This window comes from Atractosteus spatula, chromosome 1, assembly GCF_055471065.1.
Source record: "Atractosteus spatula isolate fAtrSpa1 chromosome 1, fAtrSpa1.hap1, whole genome shotgun sequence".
Taxonomy (NCBI): Eukaryota; Metazoa; Chordata; class Actinopteri; order Semionotiformes; family Lepisosteidae; genus Atractosteus; species Atractosteus spatula.
In genome coordinates this window covers 60,471,203-60,487,948 of record NC_142706.1, presented here as the reverse complement: position 1 = coordinate 60,487,948, position 16,746 = coordinate 60,471,203, and the positions used below count along the sequence as shown (strand labels likewise).

The following is a 16,746-nucleotide window of genomic DNA, read 5'->3' as shown; positions in this document are numbered from 1 at the left end:
ACTCTAAGCATACAGAAATGCTAAACATCATACGAATTATTATTATTATTGGTATGAGTAATAATAATTTTCACAACAGCAGTTACAGTTACTCCTGTATCAGAAGGAAAAGGAGAAACATACTGACTTCGTCCAGCCTTGGACTGCGGAGTGACCAGAAAGAGTCGGGTTTTGTGTTTCTGCAATAAGAAATTGATCAAGAACCAGCAAAACGGGACAAGAACTCTGAGGTTTTTATTCAGAAAAATGTCAAAAACGACAGTTAGGAAAGCAGAAAGAGTGATCAAAGTGGAGACGCAAAATAGACAGATTTTGTATTTAAACAATTTGTGAATATGTGAATATACTTCATTTAGTACAGGCGATTCTTCACTCTCCTCCGGGTCCGCCATAGGGTTCATTGTTTTCATTATTCTAAATATTTTTATTTTGCATTTTATAAATATTATCTATAATATTGTAAGTGTTGAATGTGCTCAGAACAGTTTTATTTTTTCTTCGATTTTATATGTCACTTCTCCCTTCTCTCTTTCTTTCTTTCTTGCCTTTCTTTCTTAGTAAACACATTTGCTAAATGTTTCCATGTTAAATAAAAGTCTTGATCATTCTTGTATCATCCATTACATTGGAATGAATCCATGCAGCAAAATAAAATCGTGGCAGACCTGTATATTCTGCTATTACGAGGCCAGAACTGTGGCGTGAACAATCTGTAATAAACTCAGTCTTGTGTGGACGCTATGCAAAGTTACGTTTTTGATTGTATTTTGTTTTGGGGGCGTCTTTCTCCCATCAACCCCAAAAACAGATGAAAAAAAACAGGAACTGAATGATTCGATCCATTAACTTACTTGTTATTATGCTTGATCATGATATAACAGGGAGGCAACCACATTTGTTCTGTGCATTTTGGAAGATTATTGAACTATAAACTAAAATAATGTTTGGGTTTCTTAAATAAAAAAAAATGTTTGAAACAATAAGTCCAAGCACAACGTTTCGTCTTTTACACATTTGCAGAGGCAGAAGCAGTATGAATATTCGTGCCAGGCTGCAGCGACAGACCAGGGTTTCTTGGTTTTTGTTATTTTTCTCTCTGGATTGTTTAATTAGGTGGAATTTCTTTTTGACGATTTCCGTTTTCTTTTTTTCCAATAAAAGAGTGAATCCGTTTTGTCTTCCACTGTACTGCCCAGGCTGCTCATATTTCCACGAATCTAAGATGAAAACATGCAAGGCCATTTTTAAAAAAAATGGCTTTAAAAGCGAGGAAAGAAAACTACGAATGTCCGTTTCTCTCGGTTCTGTATGTAGCTATAGAACTATACAAGTGTTGTGATGTGTGAAGGGTTTTATTTTATTGCATTTTTGTACTGTCTCTGCAAAAATTGTGGGAAAAAAACTGCGATCCGAGTGTAGTGTTGCAAGACGAGAGTACAGAATTCAGTGCAAACCCCTTCTCTCGCCTGCGTTCTTGAAACCAAATCATCAAACAACAGAAACGAATAAAGCGCCGTCGCTGGCAAACACTGGGGTCTCGCGGAAGGAGAGCCTGTGCCGCTTTGATGTCTCTGGAAGGGAGACAAATTAAATAAATATGAGCAAATGTAATCGTATCACGCGTCGCTTAAACACACTCAAGACTACCACTACGGAGACAGTGATTCCTGACACATCACAGTCTCAATGCCAAAAGCTTGTCAAAGCAATCTTTCCGTTTAGGATGATTACTTACTATTGTTGCTGTTATCGTTGTTATTGTTATTATTACTGCTGTCGTAGTCACTGCTAGGTGACTAAGTCTAAGAGTTGTCGTAGTCTTAACTGTCTCACATATTTTTCTTTTTTATTTTCATGAATGACCAATGGCTTCGATCCCAAGCAACATTTGCATTGTTACCCAGTTTAACGTTTAGGCTCTGCATGTGCGTGCCCGTGTGTCCGAAAATATTCGAATCTGCAGAGTCAGCTTCGATATCCTTGGCATGTGTTCTCAAGGGAGATCCTGTTTGTGAAAAAAAAAACGGCGGAGGTGTATTTCTCCTGCTGTGTTCTACTGCGTAGGAGGCTACTGGCAAGAAAACTAAAAATAGGGAGCTTAAGAATAGAGTTTCTGCATGCAGACATTCTTATTGACACTGTTGCTGAAATGTTACCATTATTTTGTCCGTTTCCCTGTATGGTGTATATTTACACACACACTCTCTCTCTCTCTCTCTCTCTCTCGCAGCGAATTGCTCAGTTCGCCTTTGTTTTGTTTTTTTTTCCCAGGCAGTCTGCAAAGAATTAGGCGAGCGCTGTAATGCTGAATTGGTTTTCGTCCAGGTATGACCTCGATATTAAGGGAAAACACATTGTGTGCGCGCGCAAATGTGTGTGTGAACGAGGAACCTTCACATAGGTGCAACGCGCCGCACGGCGGGCCTGAAAGGACCCCCCCAAAAAAAAGTAGGAAGGAAAAAAGAAGGCCCTTCAGTTTTAGTGCCCCGGCTAATGTGATCGCCAATGACCATCTGAAGAACTCGTCCAGTCTAGACAAAGTCATAAAGGCAGAGGCACTAAAGAGTTGATTTTTCTCTCCCTCTCTCGCTCTCTCCCTCTGTCTTAATTGCGCCGTCTGTTCGGCGAGTGACTTCCGCAGTAAACAGTAAACAAGCAAGACTGTCCGTCCAACACCAGCAGACCCCCCTCAGCCACCACCCCCCCCCCATCCCCGCCCGCACGCGCACTCCGTCCCGTCCATTCCCCACTCCCAGACAGCTGCTCCTCACTTTGGGAATGACCACGGCAACTTAGAACTTGGACATCCAGTGCACACACACACCCCCATCGCCCGCCAACCCATTCCCACCCGCGCAGAGCTGCCAGGGACACCCGGGCTGATGGGACACGTGGGGCCTGATGTTCCTCCCGGGAGGGGGGCAGGGGGCCAGCCAAGACCTGAACGGGGACCGGAGCGGGACAGGCTGGGTGGCAGCGGGGCCGAGAGGGTCGTGCTGGCGGCGGCTGGTGCGCCTCATGGTTAAGAAAGGTTGGGTTGCGTCCCTGCCTTTGTGAAGCGTAAGTAATCGGGGAAACGTCTCCACCGCCCCCCCCCCCCCACACACACGCACACAAACACTCATATTCAATAAAAAAAAGGTTTCAAAGAAAAACATGCTTTCTTTTCCACGAAAATATGCGCAGCGGAAGCGCGTGTCCGTTTGCTGCGAGTCTGTACGACGCGTAAAACGTCGAGACAGAATATACCAAAATCTTAGCAAATGCTGCCTTTGAACTTCAATAAAGTCAAGGCCGTCACCTTTCACCCCCCCCCCCCCTTCTCCCTCCCGCCATAAAGCAGCATCAGGGAACGGCGGCTGGAGCTCGCGCGGCTGGGTACCCGGCGCTGCAGCACGCGGAGCGACCTCGCGGGCAGGTAAACCCTCCTGCGGCTGCCTGGGAGATCGCTGGCGCGCCCCGTAAACACGCTTTATTGTCCCTGTAAAAGTTTTCATATTTTCACGCATGAAAAGTTTTATAACTCGTTTGGCTTGTAATTTTACAAGTCGTGTATTTTCCGCGTCTCTCTGTGTGTGTATATATAAACAGACAAGGGAAGAGAGGCCTATATACAAATATTAAATAATAGTTGTAAAGGCAGGTTATTTCGTTCTCATGCCACGACACTTAACCTTTGGAACTCAAGCGGTGATGTATTAAAAAAGTTCACATTTCCTGAGAGAGAGAGCGAGCGGGCGAGCTCAAAGCAGGGAGAGGAAGATCAAGGCGGGGTTGGCTCTGATTGTCACACATACACACGCCCGCCCGATATCACGGCCTTTGTCTGGTGACGCAGGAGGCGATCGCGGTCTCCCGTGGCCAGCTCGGAAACGGGGAGAGGAAGCACGTCCAAGCCGAAGTAATTAACAGAATCAGGCGCGGCGTGCGGGCAGAGCGGTGTCGAGTGACACGCAAGGTGTGCTGACCCCCTACGCGCCGTTGACGTAAGCGAGAAGTTTGCGATACATAATCCGGGATGAGCCGGGAACGGCACCAGCGTGGGACAGACAGATAGACCTCGCATCCTGCCGCCTGACCCTTCCAAGCATCCTGCTCTTGGTGCGGCACAGTTCTAGAAGCCTGCCCCGTTCGCTGGCCGCGCTGTGGTGCCGAGGGCCTGAAGCTGCTGTCCCGGGCTGCTTCAGGAGGGCCGGACCGCGGGGATCTGTCGCCTTTCGCCGGAGGGGATCATGCGGGGACTGTGGACACAGCGAGATCCCTCCAGGGAATCCCGTGGTAACTGGACCTGGAAGTTTTGGGGGGCGTCGCCGCGCCGTGAGCCTGGAGTCTCAATGGCAAACGTCGCTTTTTCTTTGCATCTCTGTCTCGTTTTAATAAGATGTGACATATGTGTTACATTTAAGATATATAGCCACGTAGACAGACTGATTTATATTGGAGAGCAGAAACGTACCCATTACCGCACGTCAAATGCTGTCCAAGCAATAATGAGCCTTCTCCAACTTGTTTATGTGTTTGTGCGTGTTTCTGCGTGATGTGGCGTTTATTTATAAAGTGGACGTAGGTGTGATATTAATGAAGGCGTCTCGTTGCGTTGGTTACGTCTATGCCGGGACAGAACCAGCACTACCGCTCAGGCAGAGGTATATATTCTGCACCCTTTGTGTGCCGAGAATCACGTGAAAATGTGATGTTTTTTCCGCTCTCTCCTGTTCTGTAAGATGGCGTCGATTTGCTGCGTGTGGGGGAGTGTAGAGGTGTTCATGCTTGTGTGGGCTTTGTGGGTGGGTGGGGTCTGTCACCGTGGAACCTGCTGCGGATTACTCACAGCTCTGAACAGGAGGACTGGATGTAAAAAGAGGCCATTCTAGATGAACGGAAAGATACCTGATAGCGCGACAGGAGGTGCTGTCCTCTCAGTAGTCGGAATGAAACCCACTAGTGTTTTCTTGTAGATCCGTGGTTGTCTTTGAATGGGTTCTCCCGTTCTCGTGGGTGATCGTGACGATGTGGACCGACCCACAGGGACAGACGAGCCCTGGCTGGTGCTAAAAAGACTCCTTGTGGCGAAAACCATAGGTGCAGAAAGAATACGTGACTAAAATGAACGAAGAATGAGGGTGGGGGGGGGAGTTAAATTGAGAATGTATCAGCAAAACTCATTTGTTTCCCAAAACACGTCTCTTTCTCACCCCGCCGGTGCGGAGACGTATTAAAGACGGCGCTGTGTTCGCGCGCATATAAATGCAGGGCTATATGCAGATATACGCAGCCTCCTATGTAGGTGGTGAAAACGCTATAAATAACGTGTATGGGCTGCGTGTTGGAGTAATTTGTATGGCCTTTGACGATATTTAAATTTAATATAATACTGACGTGCTTATACATTACAGATGCCTGATTTATAATTATCTTTAAAACGGAACATGCTGCACGCATAAATTCTCAGTTGCGCATTGTCAGGACGCTGCAGTCCGGCGAAGTAAGAAAGCGAGCTCTGTACTACAGATAAGAAGGTTTTCGGTGGTGGGGGGGTCCGGTTCTTAGGCACCCCCGAGCTGAAAGCGGGACCTGCCCCAGCGCCCTGCTGTCAGATTGGTGTCACCGTACCCGGCATGCCCCCGCGGGCGCGTGGGCGGACCCCCGCAGCCGCTCCCGTGCCTGGCCGGCTCGCGGCTGTGCGTGGAAGCCGGGAGGCCCAGCGCGTGACAGGGACAGAGCGTGCCCAGTTCTGCCTTCCTTTCTTTAGTTTGCGTTCCGTCGCTTTGCCATAACGTGCACTCAGTAGAGATGGGCTTTATAACAGATCTCTAGGTCGTTTTTTTCCAGTTAAAGGCGTGCAACTAAATTATTATTATTATTATTTTTACATGGTATAAGGACTTGAGGACTTTGCACAACGCAGTTTTATTTGACTGCGGCTTTTAAATTCTCATCTGATTCGATGAGAAGTAAATGTACACCACGCTACTAGGTAAATACGCATGTGATGAATGCGGACATGTTCTTGTGTTATGCAAAGGCAAACCGGAATTCTCTGCGCCTTCTGAGCCCCAGTTGGGTGCAAACAATAATCTGCAGTTAATATATTTACTATATAAATATAGATAATACATACGTGGTGCTGTCGCTGTGGTAGCTCTTTGGGAGGTTATTTGAAATAATTTATTAACGCCGCAGAATTATGAGTTCCACTCAAAGAACATGAGGGTCAGCGTGTTCCTGCGTGAGAAGTGGTGGCCTGTGGTTTGGACTGGAGCAGGAAAATCCTTCTCCGGCTCTCAGCGCGCACGCATTGCATTGGCGAAGGGAAACCCCATCTCTATCGGCTTGTCTTCTTTTGCTTCTTGTTATAACTGTTTTAATATAATGTAGCCGATCGCTGTTCCATCGAGTGAGCTGTGTGACTTTCCCATAAACAGAAGCATTTTTATTGTTTGTATGTGTGTAGCAGATGCGGTTTTCTGAAGTGCGACTTAGCTGCAGTAAGCTATTTTGAGATAAATTTGAAATCAAAAATTGAAAATCACATTCAACGAACAAAAACGCAGGTTAAACAAATTTTTATATACATTTCGTGATATTTTAAATCTGCTGAAATAATTTATCCAGGATTTTTAATGCAGTTCTGTATTTTTTCTCTGGAGCGGAAATCTTCCCGTGTAATTGTTATTTTTAGAATAATAACATATAGAGTTATTGCATGATAGAATATTAATAGTAGTAGTGCCAGTAACAGTTGTAATGAATAGCCGTTAATGCAGCAGAATGGCAATTTATGAAAATCAAACATCAAATACAAATATTTCTCATGAACAATTAACAATATTTTAACAATAATCTCTTGTATCCACATCCAACATTCAAAGTGAATTTCGAGACAAAAAAGAGTGCGTTAGGCGGTGTGGGGTTTTTCTTGTGTCTGAAGAATGCATTAGCAGGGTACGAATTGTTATCTAGTCTCCAATCCGGGGGACGGTGGAACCAGGTGTGAGGGCGCTAATTGTTACTGAGAAAGAATTCTAAACTTGCAGACACAGTTGTACAGACCCGTTTTTTTCAGTTAAGCATAGTGGGGATTCAAAGCCGAGAAATGCTCTTTATGGACAATAAACTCTTCTCGGCTTTTGTGTTTATAACAAACGATCTTGTAAAAAGTAGCTCTCTATATGTTTGCGACTGTTCAGAGCCGATTTTCCATAAGTAGACTACAATAACCATACTTACGAAACTGTACAAATAAAATTCCAGGCTAAAAGCGATGGAAGAAAACACTTGTATAGATTATTTTAGTATAATGCAATTCGTTTTCAAATGCCCCGAGTCCATGCGTTAAAATCGTTTTCTTCGTAAATGTGCACATTTTTTAAATGCACAGTACGTGTTCAAGTAATGTTGTAGTTTTTAATAGAATTGGTTTGATTTGTACGCATTCCCCAAAACGAAAACATTATTATTATTATTATTATTATTATAATATTTTTTGTGATGATGAAAAATAATTGGGTTGGCCACTTGTAATCACTGCTTCGTTCTGGCAGTATTGTATCGGTTGTGACTCAGGAAAAGGCATAGATTCGCGTTTTATTGCAAATTCCCTTAGAAAAAAAACTTAAAAAAAAACAAAACCCCACCTTTACAAAAAAGTGTAATTATGCAATTTCTTCAGTCGTAAACAACATCTATTTATATTTATATAATGTTTTCGATACGTACATTTCCTGTATCTGAATTATTTTTAAGGATTAAAATCCTTCAAAATAGGAGACGAGACTCCAAAACTCTTTCTAATCCGTCTTTGACTTCATGCGCTCTGCCGCTCGCAAAATATTGCAGTTGCGTGCGATTTTTTTACTTTCCCAGTGAGGAAGAAAGGAGAAACGTTTTGATTTTTTGTAACACGTTTACACCCCCCGAAAAGAAAAACGGACAGCACGACAGACCAGAGAGACTGGACCTGACTGACGTGGCCCGAACCGCAGCACCACCGCGGCCCTCTCGAGCGCGAGCGGCTCCAGGAGTGTTGCGGCGCGAGGTCATTGTCGGTGACCCCCTCTGTCGGCGCCATTGAAACTGGAAACGGCACTTCCACGGTCACAGAGAAGCGCTGGTCCGAACCCCGGAGCAACACGAGAGGGTAGAATCGGACAGCCGGGGGGGCCGGTGTGTGCTTGTTGGGAATGGCGGGGGCTGGGGGGGGGGGTATCGGTTGAAAGACGTTCTAAAACGTTTTTTTTTTTAGTTGACTTTAACGAAACTTTAAAAAAAAACACAAGAAACTCAACATTTTCCAAAATAACTGAGCATCAGTGTGAGGGAATGAAAAGTCCAAACACACGTGCGCCTCTTGCAGTGCCGTTGCTTTCATTGTCTTCGTTTCCGGCTCTTTCCTTCCGTCTGTCCTCGGTGTTTCACGCTGTGTTAAATACACCAGGACACCCAGACTTCGTTCTTATTGCAGTATTGGGAAGCAGAGAGTTTGAGCCTGCAGCTCTGGAGGGGATCAGCGGAGCTGGGCTCCGCGGGAATTAAGTCCCGGATGAAGCGGATTTGTTCCCAGTCGCCTGTATCGCGTGTCTCGGCACCGAGTCATCTGTGTTTATTTAGAATTGCTGTTGGGGATTAAAACACGACTGAGCGCAAAACCGCGGCGCACAGACCACCGTTTCGAGCTCAAACTTCCACATTCACGCCAACATAGATATTTCATCCCCTTTCAGCAACGAGACTATTAGCGGTGATCAGGATAAAAAGCGTTTTCCGGCGTCTAAAAGCACTGCGGTAAAATAAAAAAAATAAATTAACAAATGAAACATACCATTATTATAGCTATTATTATATTTTAATTGATGCACACACTACTAATTAATGGCACAGGGTCGCCATGATATATTATTATTATTAAAATAAAAAAACAGTCCTGCAAAACGCCTAACTCCGGTGAAAGTTAAATTTCAGGTAACTCGATGGCGCGGAGTTGCAGGCTGCAGCTCCGAGGTCTGTCCGTGATGAAGCAGCCGGAGGTGGTGCACAGTCGTGCGGGCGGAGAAACCTTTGTGCTCGCAGGTATAATAATCACGCGCCACGGACAAGGACAGCAACCCAGGTCTCTGCACCGGCCTGGCTACTGCGCGCGGCGAGTCAACGACGGCAGCCCCTCGCGTCGAGCCAAGAAAGTTGAACGATTTTACACGAACCGTAAAATAATGTGTTTGTAAACATACAGGCCTTTTGCGGGGACACCAACTACAGGCTTCAATATCATGGGCGTAATGGCGACTTAATTACATGAAACTCATAGGCCTGGAGTTCAACGTGATCGTTCGCATCTTTGTTTCAAATTAAGGAGAAATTCTAACATTGGATTGCGAGTTTTTTTTTTTACTGAAAAATATTTATTATCCATCACTTCGCAATACATGTACCATGTTGTTTCAGTTCTAAATATGATTAAATTAACATAACATGTTTTAGGATTCGAAGAACGAATTTCCCGTCCTCGTATCTTGTATAAAGTACGTGATGTTTTTTTTATTAATTTTGAAAAGTAAGAAAACACAAAAGTCCAATGAATATATGAATCAGCGAGGTTTTGTAAAACAATCATACGAAAGGAGAATTAATTCATTCTCTTTTGTATAACTGAACGAACAGACAAGCCTAAATGAAAACTATTACAAATATTACAAATATCAAGGATGAGTTCACGTTTAAACCTCTTTACAATTAGGTCTCTCAGCATTACATTAAAAATAATTACATAATAAAAACGCACAAAAACAATTAAATTTGTTCCACAGATTTTTTTTTAATCGAAAAGAATAACATTATTAATGAAAATGTTAATAATTTCATGGAAATGTTTTTCATTAACAAAATATTAATGGAAACGGATATTGATTGCTTTTGATTAAAATAAAAAAGGTGGAGAAAGCATGAAAATAATTAGTGATTATGTAGCTAACACAAGACAGTAATTATTACTATTGTTCTGGTTACTTATAGGTTTTTCATTGTAAAACTTGAACCTGAAAATAAAACTATAACACTACTGGAATTGTAAGAATTCTAATGCTACTGTAAACGAGGTACATGCTAAATTTCGTACAAAAAATGTTTTTGCCTTAGCTTCTGTTAAATCTCTTAAACTCTCAGGTTTTTGTTTTAATTTTAATAAAATTGTAGTGTCCAGAAATGGCCATTTTCAAAATCAAAATAAGACACACATAAAAAACAAAAACATCCCTGAACTTTCTAAAGAATTGCTGCTCTTTTTACACACAATAATCAGCATATTTCAAGGCAGAACGTTAGTACATTTATCTTTGAATTATTTAGGAAACTTCACAATACTTTCGAAAAAAAGTACAGCGGAATGAATTTACACAGTCCAGATTTTTTTTAATGCGTTCAAGAAAGTTAATCTGTTTAAGGACATTACAATACGAACTCAAAAAGCAAGAAGGATATTTAGTTTGCATATTATTCAATAATGTAAGATGGTGTTTGGCTAAATAACCTGATTCAGCAGTAGTTTAATACGACTTTTTGTAGTAAACTTACGATGATTTTACCGACAGAACAGCGCTGGTTTTCCGTAGTGAAACAAGCCGTGATCGGATTTCTTCTCCGGATTCTTTGGAATCTGTGTTTTTTTTCCTCCACTTTCGATGTGAATTTGACATTCGCTTGCTTGTCGCGTGCTTGATTTACCCCTGTCGCCTGCGAGCTTCTCAACTGGTCGCGCGGCTCCGCTCGGGCCGAAAGCCTTTCTCTTTGTTCCCCGGCGGGAGGGTGCTTTTACCCCGCTCGGCTGGCTAGATGGCGCCCTTGCTCCACGCTGGAGCTCCGAACCGCTACAACTTGACCTCGCTGACGTCACCGCAGTCTGGAGCACCAAGGCCACTTTCAAAACCCCATTGGTCTGAAAATCACGTGGCGGGCGCTGTGCATCCATAATTATGTTGCTGATATTTTTTTTTGCCCCCCAAAAAGATGTCAGCTCCCAACTGCCGTAATCTTCCTCGCAGCCCTGACTCCTGAACCAACAATGTCATGTCCCAACAACGTAGCTACGGGGTCGTTTCTCATGGATTCTCTGGTGGGACCCTCCGCGTACCGAAGTGAGGGGTATTCGGCCGCCTCCGGGATGTACATGCAGGCGGGCGCCGAGTATGGCTGTACAGTGATGAGGAACTGTGGAATCCTGCCTTCCTCTCTCCCCAAGAGGGACGAACTTAGCCCGGTCAGCCTGCCTCTCGGCTCCTACCACCCCTCGCCTTACCTGGCGCAGCTGGACACGTGGGGGGGGGACCCCAAGGGCTCGTGCAGGACAGACCAACCTGTTGCCAGACCCTTGCCCTCCTGCTCCTTCCCGGCGGGCAACGTCAAGGAGGAAAGTATGTGCTGCATGTTCCGGGCGGATGTCAACGGGGCCAAGGGGCCGGCGGAACCGACCACCTACACCCGACTCGGGGCGGAAAGGAGCCCGCCAGAGCGCGCGGTGCCGGTGCCCGGCTACTTCCGCGTCAGTCAGGGTTACCCGGGGGAGAAGGCGCAGGAGGAGGGGGAGTTCGGCCCTGGTTTCCCCTCGGTGGGCAGCCTGGCGTCTCCCGGCGAGACCGCCGCGGGAGCCGGGGTCCCCGCGCCCGAGGCTTTCTCGGAAAACGGCGAGCACGACCGGAACTCGGGCCCCGCCGGCGTCAAGAGCGAAGACGCCGCGGCGGCGAAGAGATTAGCCGAACCCGAGCCGGAGCGGCTTTCCAAGACGGACAGCAGCACGGACATCTCGGACAGCGAAGCGAAAGGTAGCCGAACCCCCAGCGACAACAGACACACACCTTTACAGATTAGCGCCCTGCAGCTGCTGAGCGGAACCACCCGGCTACACACAAGTTTTACCTAGAAGACTGCATGCGAAAACTGTTTGAGCGGGGCTTATCGGGGGAGCAGTGTTATTAATATTTTTACATTCCGTAGGCCCACGTAAAAGGTCTAAGAAACCAAATGCAAAGCTTCTGTGTGTTCTCCCCTTTCCCTTCAAGTTTTTAAAGTTAAGGATACTGCTCTAAATCAAACGTCTTTGTGGTCGCGCGTCGTCTCCATGCGTGCAGTTACGCTAACTCTCTGGTTAATTTGCGTGCAACGAGGCGTGCTTTTCATCAACAAGGTGAGATACAGAACGCCAATACTGGGCAGGAGGGCCAGGAAATCTGCAACCGCAACCCCCCGTCCCCCCCACACACATACACACCTCCACTTATTGACAGAAAACCTCAAGACACTCGCTCAAGATCGACATTTCGTGGAAGCAGAATTATTATGGTTTGCGCGTTTAAAGGGAAATAAGGCGTTACGTGTTCGCTTTTCATATTATCAACACACACAGCACGATTAAAAGCACTGCTTTAAACGGAGCCGAATCGCCCGATAATGAATCGTGTAATTATAGGAGACGGGTCTGTGCTAATTCTCACCAAGGATGATGGAATTTCCCTATTCACCTCTAATCATCTTTTTATTTGACAGGGATAATGGCCGGCTGTGCCTACCAAGCACAGCGTGTAGAAAGCGCTAGGAAGCCCGCTTCACGGCTCGCAGGAGCGCGAGTAAATACAGTCGCAGATGACAGGGCTCGGTCTGGCTGTGACTGGTGTTACCGCGCTGTGAAGGCGAAGGGGCGATAACATGAGAAGTAATTGTGGTGGAGGAATCGGATACCACTGCAGGGGAACTCACCGGGGCCGGCTGCGGAATAAAACAGCCTTAACTTTTTTCACGCCCTCGGATACTTGATACCTTTATGTTTTCTGACGTGTTGCGCAAAAAAAAAAATATATATCTATATCTATATATTTTGAAAATGATCTGTCGCAGTCGAGGCAGGCCCGATACTCGAACCGTGCGTCTACATTTCACGATGAGAAGATCCAACGCCAGGCTCGGTCTTTCTCACATTACAAAGAAACGTTTCAGAATATCGACTAGGTAACATGCCATTTCCACCGCTGACGCAGAACTGATGAAAGTAAAAATCTGTGCTTTGGCTTTTATGTAGTATGTACTGGGGTTAACCGACACGAACTGCTATTATTCTATTCTAATATCACGTCCGTGGCGTTTGGGATGCGCTGCTCGATTCGCAGTAGTACAAGTAACACCAAGTATGTGGTTTATCCCTTTAAACAGCAGGTTTGTCTTTGCGGTTATTTTTTACGAGATCTTGGAAAGCGAATTCACAGCCAGGGCTCAATAAAAACAGAGGTGTGTTCTTTTTTTAGTGGAACTTTCTAATAATAAAAAGATAAGCCGTATTGCGTCAATACACGAAATAACTGATCAGCATTTTCAGTGTCTGTGAAATGTATGCGCATATATACGAACATATTAAATATTCATTAAAAAAAACTTTTTTTAAGAGGTTCAGTCATCTTCAATAATATTCCTCGAATCCCCTCAAAGCGATGCGTCATTTGCCCCACATTGAGCTTATGCTGTTGTTTATAGTCACTCGTTTTACTGTTTTCGAATGAAATATTTTAATTTTCTCGAAATAGCATAACGGAAAAATGAAATGTGCCAATTATGCTTCGAATACATAAAGAGAGAAAGCAGTAGACAAACAAGCAAGGTTCTGTGATAGCTACATGTGTAGCTATATTTGTTGTTGACTTTAGTGATAACGAAGTACAATTTTAATTTTAATATATCGATTAATTTGATTGAACATAATACGCACGAGTTACGCTCGAAATAAAGTCATAAAACAGGAAAACTGGGCTGTGAAACAAACTCACGCATAGACACAGTAAACAATACAGCCCAGTGTTCAGAACGATTCGGAAATTTTGGCACGCAACGCAGACCTGATACAATTGTGGTTTCAGGGCTGGGTTATACAGTAGTAGTACTGTGTGATAAAAATAGTGAGAAAAAGGAAAATGATTTTTATTGAACATGTGGTTTATAGTTTCAGCCTGCTGTGTCACATAATCCAGACGGGAAGTAAATAATACTTCGATAGAATCTCTCTTGGATTGTTTTTATGATATGCCTCGCGCTTAACAGTTCATATCGCCTTTAATGAGTGTTGTAGGCGAATTAACAGCTCATCTTTATGTGCCGATAATATTCACGAGGCGGGTATTTCTGCGACGAAGGAAATTATACCTTGTGAAGATCCTGTATTACAAAAAAAAAGTGTATCACTAAAATGTAAACACCATAACACACCCCGCTAACGGACACATTAATAAACCTTTAAAGAATCCAAATTTTTATATCGAAATCGATGCAACTACTACTGTATTATGTAACAATGCATGTAGTATATCAATTAACTGCAAATTCGTTAAGGCTTTATTTGAATATTAAAGTGCTATTAAAACCTAAAAGTAAAAAAAAAACTCCGTTAGATTTTTTGTTTTTCGTTAATGTTTGAATTGGAATGATTTAATAATATAACTACAACCTAATCGGTTTTTTTTTTATATGAGCAATATTAATACGTCACATTAATGGTTATTTTGTTAATATTTGAAAATCACACCCAGGGGTTTACTATTTGTGCAATTCCTGAAATATTAATTCCAGCACTATTCCATAATAATGCCTTAATTGTAGAACAGTTTGAGATTTCCTCACGGATAGGTGACTAGAATGTATGAATAGCCCGCGCGCTCTGCGTCTGCTTTGACGTTTAATTGAAAGCATTCGAATACAGAAGGATACGCCTGAAAATCTCGTTTAAAAACACCGACACATAAATTCTGCTCTTTGTTTTTTTGAGGGAAAGGGTAAAGTTGATAAAAATGGGGGTACTAAATGGTATTAAATTAAATGGGGGTAGGTATAAAACTAATTTTCCCTGCAACCAAAACGCGTACAGGCGGTTCCGATCCCCGATCACATCGGAGGAACTTGCTCGTTCGATCTTCCTGTCCGTCTGAGGGGAAAGTTCTGAGTCTCGTGACAACTCGCGGATGATTCTCCTCTGAAAACCCCAGAACGTCCGAGAAGAGCTCGAGACGGGTACCCGTGTCTGAAAAGCAAAGCCGCAGATTTCAGAGGAGGCAGACCAACATACTCCCCAAAATCACATTTTAATGTTCTTCCTCCGCAGCTGAAGGGCTTTTGCTCACAACAACCAAAACCATAATTTTACAAATTACGGACAGATACACAACCACACAACGTGATGGGTCGCTTTTAAAATATCCTTTAATATTTATGTGTAACAGTTATAAAATACGTGACTTTTGCGCATTAGCCCATTTTTTCACATCACATGTTTTTTTTTTTACTGAAATGGAAACATACAGTTCATTAAAGACATCAATGACATCTTTTAAAAACCTTAGAGCTTCGCTCGGAACCCCCAGCCTGCCAGGGGACCTGGGTGCAAGCTGGTGATGGGAAATGTGCGCGCCCTGCTCGCTCGAGCTGTCCCGCCGGCTGGGCGAGGGGACAGTGTCTGCTGGGCCGTCAGCCGGGTGTCTCGAGACAGGCCAGCAGCCTTTCCTTTCAGATTTCAAGGGCAGCCCGACACCGCGAGAACATCCGCTCTTGAGACGGATGCGCTTACACGCTCTTCCCGTTTGTGAGGCGTCTGTTTCTTGTTGATTTTTTTTGTGTGTGTGTGTGATTTAAAAAACAGAAACTCAAAATGCTGAGCCATTCGTGTGGGTGCTACATACGTCTCCGTCTTTGTTGTTCCCCGCAGAGAACTCGAAAGCCGAAAAAGTCACTGGAAACTGGCTGACGGCGAAGAGCGGGCGGAAGAAGAGGTGCCCGTATACAAAGCACCAGACGCTGGAACTGGAGAAGGAGTTCTTGTTTAACATGTATCTGACTCGGGAGCGCCGCCTGGAGATCAGCCGGAGTATTAACCTCACCGACAGACAAGTGAAGATCTGGTTTCAGAACCGGAGAATGAAATTGAAGAAACTCAACAGGGAGAGCCGAGTGCGAGAGCTGTCTACAGGTTACAGCTACACCTGAGAACCCTTCCACCGCTTCCAAACAACCACAACAACAACAGCAGCAAAAAGATTGAAATAAAAAAAAAAGCAGAGCATGCAGTTTACGTCGTCCGACAGCCAAAAACATAAACTCAGTTTTTGAAAATAAAACCGACGAGTAGCATTTCAATACAGAAAAAAAAATGGGCAGGTTCTCGAGTCAGGTGAAATATCTGTATAACCTTTCGATTGTTAAAGAAATATCTTTGTAAGGACTTTCTTGAAGTGTGGGACGCTGTTCTGACAGCGATACGAGTTTGAAAATGGAATTATATTGTTTGTGCATTGTGTCCAAAGTGAAAATGCGTTTCTTCCACTGTCTGTATTTAAAAAAAAACCAACTGATACACACTTTGCCCTGCAATTTCATTCATCGTGTTGAAATTTCTTTTATGTTATTTTTGTGGATGTGTTATTTGTAACGAGCTGTTGTTTTTTTTCTTCGGTGCACTATTTAATATGACCTGTTGTATTTGCATGTACTTTGCTTCACTGAGCAATAACATATCTGATATATATATAGAGCGAGAGAGAGAAAAGAAAAAAATAAAAAGACATTTTTTTTGTAGAAAATCCACTTGAATCAAAAAGACCGCACAGGGGATTTGGAAAGTTATTTTCTCCCAGGAATGTTCCTTTCCTAACCCGTTCCTGTTCCCCGCGCTCGTCCTTTATGGCTTTATGGGAGAAGGAGAGAGGGAGGGAGAGAGTGTGGGTGTGTGGG

The 16,746-nt window shown here is 44.1% G+C and overlaps 1 protein-coding gene across 1 annotated transcript; it reads left to right on the top strand.

Annotated features, from left to right (window-relative positions):
* Positions 1-11,006: 11,006 nt before the first annotated feature.
* On the top strand, positions 11,007-16,223 carry LOC148841437 (homeobox protein Hox-C10-like). The gene is made up of 2 exons (XM_088916365.1): positions 11,007-11,810; positions 15,725-16,223. The coding sequence occupies exons 1-2, from the start codon at positions 11,054-11,056 to the stop codon at positions 16,000-16,002; spliced, it is 1,035 nt and encodes a 344-aa protein (XP_088772491.1). The 5' UTR covers positions 11,007-11,053; the 3' UTR covers positions 16,003-16,223.
* Positions 16,224-16,746: the final 523 nt, after the last annotated feature.